This window comes from Barbus barbus (genome assembly GCF_936440315.1).
Source record: "Barbus barbus genome assembly, chromosome: 50".
Taxonomy (NCBI): Eukaryota; Metazoa; Chordata; class Actinopteri; order Cypriniformes; family Cyprinidae; genus Barbus; species Barbus barbus.
Genome location: NC_136728.1, coordinates 7,618,305 through 7,625,176, shown reverse-complemented (window position 1 = coordinate 7,625,176; position 6,872 = coordinate 7,618,305). Strand labels below are relative to the sequence as shown.

At 38.4% G+C, this 6,872-nt stretch overlaps 1 protein-coding gene across 2 annotated transcripts in view; it reads right to left on the bottom strand.

Moving 5' to 3' along the window:
* LOC306868470 (S phase cyclin A-associated protein in the endoplasmic reticulum-like) overlaps positions 1 to 6,872 on the bottom strand; it is a 107,174-nt gene that overhangs the window by 15,886 nt on the left and 84,416 nt on the right. For both annotated transcript variants that reach the window (XM_079414654.1, XM_079414653.1), the window contains exon 27: positions 3,088 to 3,334. In XM_079414654.1, coding sequence (XP_079270780.1) covers positions 3,088 to 3,334 — 247 coding nt within the window. The remainder of the gene's footprint in view (positions 1 to 3,087; positions 3,335 to 6,872) is intronic.

The window sequence follows — 6,872 nt, the reverse complement described above, 5'->3', positions numbered from 1 at the left end:
AAGACACCCCCAATTCCCTCAAACTAAAGAGATGCTATCTGCTGGTCTAGAGACAGTATTTATTAAACATGTCAACATGACTGAACGCCTCAGGGTCAGCACTGAAACTACTGACATTTTCTGCTAGGTTGGAGAGTGTTATGGGATGGAGAGTCTAAATAACCACAAACAACAATACCTGAAATTCTCAGCATATGCAATGGGAGCAAGACGCTGGGTTTGCATCACCACAGACTGTCTGCTTGAAAAAACCTGATTAACATTTCTTCCCAAAATTAATAATTGCAAGACTTCTGATTTTATTTTGTTTTTTTTAGTACCATTACTGAATATTTGTTAATAACACTATTGAAAGGCCGGCAAATTATGTAAATATTAAATAGTGAACAAATGTAATTTTTAGTTAACACATTAGGTTCAAAGTACTGTGTAATTGTAGTGTTTAGATTGTGAGGATGACATTAATATACTGGACAGAGGAACAGTAGATGAATGCAGCAGAGATCTTTGCTTGTCTCACAAAACAAAAACAAAAACCATTCTATGGAAGCCCGTTTCCATCAATGAATAAAAGAAAACAAACAAAGGTAATTGCAAGTTTTTTTCCTCACTATTTTAAGTTTACATCTCGCAATTCTGACTTTTTCTCTCAGAATTGCATGATATAAACTCACAATTGCGAGATATAAAGTCAGAATAGTGGGATATAAACTCGCAATTGCAAGTTATAAAGTCCAATTCTGAGGGGAAAAAAGACTGATATGTTCTGAGAATTGTGAATTTATCTCACAACTCTGACTTATGTTTGACTCTGACTATAAAGTCAGAATACCAAGATATAAATTTGCAATCCTGAGAAAAAAAAAAGTCAGAATCGTGACTTCCCGTCGCAGAATTGCGAGTTTCGGAGAAAAAAAGGCAGGAAAAAACCTAAGAACTATGAGATAAAATTACCTTTTTTTATTTTTTATTCAGTTGTGGAAATGGGCTTCCATAAAAATGAAACCAAACCAAAACAGACTTTAAATTTTGGAATTTTGGAAATCAAAATGAAAAGTAACCGTGTTAAACATAATTAATAATATGCACTGACACTTTGACATTCACTTTGACAGCAGTAATAGCAAATAAAAGAGCTATATTTTAGTTAAGTTTGGAGTTTTCTGAATGTACCACACGAGGCCAAAGAAACGCCTATGTGCCACAAGCTGACCTATATAATATAAAAGGATGGATTACACTCAATTATAAAAAAAAAAGCAGAAAAAAATACAACTTAAGGCTTTGTTTTGTCTAGAAGCTCTGCTACTAAGCAACCAAATCTATTCTATAGGGCTCTACTTATACATCCAGTCTTGTAACAGCTAAACCGGCATGAAAGACACCACCTCAATGAGTCTCTAGCTCAGGGTGGACTCTTATCCACATCATCTCGTGAAATAATGTTAATGCATTATCCAGAATGCTGCTGGTACCTCCTATTTTGTGTTGAATTGATTTTTTGTTTTTTTTATGTGGATATAACCAAAGTTAACGGCATAGTTCACCCAAAAATGAAAATTCTGTTATTAATTACTCACCCTCATGTCGTTCAAAACCTGCAAGACCTTCGTTCATCTTTGGAACACTTAAGACCCTGCATAGACCGCAACGCAACTGACATGTTCAAGGCCCAGAAATGTAGTAAGGACATCGATAAAATAGTCCATGTGACATCAGTGGTTCAACCGTAATTTTACGAAGTTTACGTGCAAAGAAAACAAATATAATGACTTATTCAACAATTTCTTCTCTTCCGTGTTAGTCTTCAATGTGCGTTCACGACAGTACAGCAACGATGAGTTTCTCATCATTAGTACATTGTTTTAAGATGTGTGTGTGTGTGTGTGTGTGTGTATGTATACACACACACACACAGTATATACACATTCCCATGACTGTGGGATTAAATGGCATTACACTTGAAAAGGTAAATTTACATTAAATTCAATAAAACTATCAACACACTAATTTATACATTGATATTTTCATAGAATTTGAATCACTACTGCTGTCACTACTTTTAGTTACTCCTCAATACTGACTTTATTTACAAAGTACAAAATGAAAATTGCCCATCATACTGATTTCCAACTGTTTCGAATAGTTGGCACGAGAAACTGAAAAAGCATGAGAGACACGGGCATCTACAGCAACACGCTGAAGTAATTAATACGTTTTCCACCCTCCTCGTTCACGCCTAGGTGTTTACATGATGATTTAGCATAGTGATACCGTTCTTGTCTCTTTATCATGCCGGCTGAAGTACGACCAGAGCCTGTGCACGTTACGCCACTCTCTGTCCGCATTACTCACCCGGAGCTTTCAACATGACTGGTCCGAGGTCAGAGGTCAGGTGTGTTTACATCCACCGGGTTAACTTTGTTCTGTGAAGAAACACTGATATCCTACCAGTGGCTCTGAGGGCATTTGGGGGAAACCCTGACTGGACCATTAGCTTGAGGCTTATGTCTTTACAGTCCAAGTTTATGTGTGCAGGCGTACCTACCCAACCATTAATGAGAACCCAGGAGTTTTTTATTGCTTTCAGAACGTCTGTCTGAAGGATGGGGCTGACAGATCTGCCGCTAGCTGAAGGCCGAACCAGTGATCTGAATGCTGCGTTTAGAAAAAAAACTAGCTGTGCGGCATTACTTTAAGCAGACAGGGTGGCTTCAGAGAGCTGAACTACTCTAACAGGATGGACAGCATACCACAAAAGAGATGTCACATACAAGCATCCTTCCGCAGAGCTTTGAATCAAAAAGGCAGGATCTCACAGATTGTAAACAGGACCAGAGCAAAAAGGTTATTCATCAGACATTCAACAGAGGGTCGCGACCCTTTTCAGAAGGTAAACATGGTCTTCTGGACTCTATAAAACACTCAAGCCAGATTCTTTTTTCTCAGTGTGGTCAAGTCGGGCCGAGATGTTTGGTATGCCAACTAATTAAATGAATATTTACCCTGAAGATTTGTCAGTGATATTTCATTTTTCAACCAGTTGACACATCTATAACATACAGGAGCCACACCAGAAATTAATACCTGGAAGGCTGAGAGGTCCAGCAGGGCGAAGGTGTTGAGGAAGCGCAGTCCCTGGAGGGCCACCTGAATGACGGCTGGGCTGTAAGGCTCCTGGGGGCCCACAGGGCCGGTTGAGAGAGAGTCAGGAAGGGCACTGTGGAGCAGGATGCAGTACAGCATGTGGAGGACACCCACCAGGTCGGTGCTCTGCAGGAGGGCCGTCAAACCAGTGGTGTCCTGACGTTTGCTGTCAAAGACGCTCAGGGAACTGAGAGCAGATAGGAGGGTGAAAGAATTGCAATATGGTTATTATGCAATGTTCACTTAAAAAAAAAAAAGAAAAAAAAAAGTAATAATAATAATAATAATAACAACAACAATAATAATAATTATTAAATCTATTAAAAAGAATTATATTGCCACCAATAATAATATTATAAAATATTAATCTTTATTATAAAATAGTTGGAGGAATTGGCGAGTGAAAGAATTGCAATATGGTTATCATGCAATGTCCACTTTTTGTAAAATAAATGTAATAATAATAATAATAATAATAATTATTATTATTATTAAATTATTAAAATGGTATATTTCTGCCAATATTATCATCATAAAATTGTAATACCATTTGGAGGAATCTAAGGGTGAAAGAACTGCAATCTGGTTAGTATACAATGTCCACTTTTTGTAAAATAATAATTATTATTATTATTAGTACTAGTAATAATTCTGTTAAAAGTTTATATGGCTGCCAATAATAACAATATTAATAATGATAATAATAATATTAATAATTATTCAAAAATTCTGTAGTAGATCATGCATACCCATATAAATATGCATATATTTAAATCCATATTATACACTTCACAGCATTCTTCTTTAAAAAAATAAATAAAAATAGAAGGCAGTATAACAATCTGAACATAGCCTAAATCAACAGAGAGCTACAGACATTCAGAAAAAGCACATAACGTTGTGTAGGAAAATACTCTTACTCAAACATCCACAAACAAGATCAATCACTCATGGTGTCATCCAAAAGTGACTTTAACCAGTGACTGAAACGCAAGAAATGAAAAACAAATCAAGGTCAGAAATAGCGTTATTCGAGGCCAAAGGTACTTCTCATTGTATCACATGTATCAGGCCAGTACAAATAAGCTTCTCATGTTTATGCACCTTTCAATCTGAATCACTGGCCTTTCAAACAAAGTCAGCAGTGCACAGGGCTGTTGTATGGTGCACAGTTTGGCAACATGTGGCAGGGGTGCTCTAAAAGCATCATAACCTGAGGTGTTGCTGGTTATTTGCTTAAGCCACAAAAACTGAAGACCCAGGATGTGGGGGAATGTGGGATGTCTGGTCCCCGCGGCTTCTAGATTTACTTGCTAGACCAGAGCCTGTCCGTTCTGATATAAATAACAAAGGCAAGCCCCATCTGTGAAGCATGCCTATGGGGCAAATATGTTTAACTGGTAACATTTGGCCCTGCTCGGCTCAGGAATGAACACAACGACACAGTGAGGGTCTCTGAGGAGGATGAGGAGAGATGGGAAAGACTTTACACTTCTGAGCCTGGGATCAAGTACAGGAGATCAGAGAGAAAGACAAAGAACAGAGGAGTAAAATAGAGATACAGGGGAAGAAAGAAGGGGCTATACACACACACATATGCATATAGAATGCACAGACAGAATGTGATTTACAGATGAAGAAAAATAACCTATTGAGAAATGAATAGATTGTAATGAACAATGTTATCTTTATAATGGATAGAGTGTGATGGAGAGATGCACAGTATGAATGCTTTGAATGTACTGAGAGATGGATAGAAAATTAAAACAAATGTATACAATGTACAGAGAAAGTTATACAATGGGCAGATTTTTTTAAACAAATATAGAAAGAATAGCAAGAATGTGATGGCAGTTGTAAAATAAGAATGCACAGAATGTGGTGCTATAACAGAACAGATATTTAAAATGAATGTAGAGAATGTCCAGAGAGAGATTTATAGAATAAATGTAAAGAACATATTGAGAAAAAAAGAATTTGGTGGACATATTTATAGAATTAATATGTAGAACTGTAGTCATGGATTGAACATGGTGCACAAACATAAATAATGAATGCATAGAGATGACAATGTAGTGGGGAGATATAGAATAAATGTGTAGACTGCATAAACAATGTTTTGGACAAATGTATAGAATATATGAGTAGAATGTACAGTGATGACAGAATGTGTCAGAAAGAATTAATATATAGAATATACCGAAATGGACAGAATCTGGTGGCCAGATGTATAGAATATATAGAGAGATGGACAGGATGTGACAAACTTAAATATAGAAAGAAGGTATAGAATATTTATATATTATAGAGCTGATAAAAATGTATAAACTGTAACTTGAATGCAACGTAAGTCGCTTTGGATAAAAGCGTCTGCTAAATGCATAAATGTAAATGTAAATATTTAAAGAAGTGGACAGAATATAATTGACAGATACAGATTGAATATCTAGAACGTAGGAAGAGATGGATATAGAGGTGAGGTAAGGACATCATCTATAAATGTGACAAATCACCAACTGATCAGGTGAATCTTGGGGAAGTTGAGCCTCTAAGCTATGAAGCTGACCGTCCAAACATCTCATACACCAATGACAATCCTGGAGCGCTTCACACAGCAACAGAAGAGCCAAAGTGGAGGGAAGCCTTGGAACTTGGACAGCCATTTGTCAGCCAATAGCACTGGCTCCACAACTATGCAAACTCACCACACTCTCTGGCCATCTTGTGTTGCAGCACATTTAATTAAGACCCATCTTACCAGATTTACAACAGCACGTTTGTGCATCTCAGTCAGGACAACACCCAGCAGATTAGCAGGATTGGTAACTTCATACCCCTGAGGGCCTGAGCAGAAGTGCTGCTTAAGGCTGATCTGAGACAAGATCTTCCGTTACCGCCTCAGTGGCAAGAGTCTGGATTTTGGTATCAAGGGCTGATCCCTAAACAGCACAAAAGGGGCAGGTTCTACAAGGTGTCACATTGCAGTTGAGGATACGTCCGTGAACACTACACCAAGCGCACTGGAGGGGAAACAGACCTTTCGGTAAGCCAAGGGGGGAAAGGAGTGTCAAGCTCAGTGAGGGGGAAACCTCACCCTCTACAATGAGATAACAACAAGTGCAAGAGATCGACTACTCGGGAATAAGCTTCCGGGTGGAAGCCACCTTGTGGGACTGATCTCGGCTCTGCACCTCTCATCTACGTTTAACCTTAACCAGCAAAAGAAAATCCCCAGAACTGGTCTCAGTTCAGAGGAGAAGAGCAGCATCCGCCGACAGTCGTGATCAGTGTCTCCATGAGGGAACAAAGACTTGGTTCTCACAGAGTGACTGTGCATAACATACTTCACATCTCCTGACCCTGAAACAGGAGACAGCAGAGTGGGATGAAAGTGAAAGGCCTGACTGAGGCAATTCGAGCCTAACCACTGACCCCAAATCAGCATCGACTGATTAATCCATGCTTACAGCTAAACCTGTTGTAATGCAGATAGTGTCTATCCAATTTAGAGAGGATGAGATGAAATATATCTGGAACTTTGATTTGCCATGAAACGATTTCCTTGAAGGAAAAGGGCAATTTAATGACTCGAGAAAAAATAATAAGGTTCCTAAGTCGGTCAAGGTGTCTAAAACTCTGCTGGATCCATGACACCATGGCACCGAGTCAGAAAGGGAATGGGGTCAGGATCCGAATACGTCCTGAACCATTTCCCAACCCTTTTC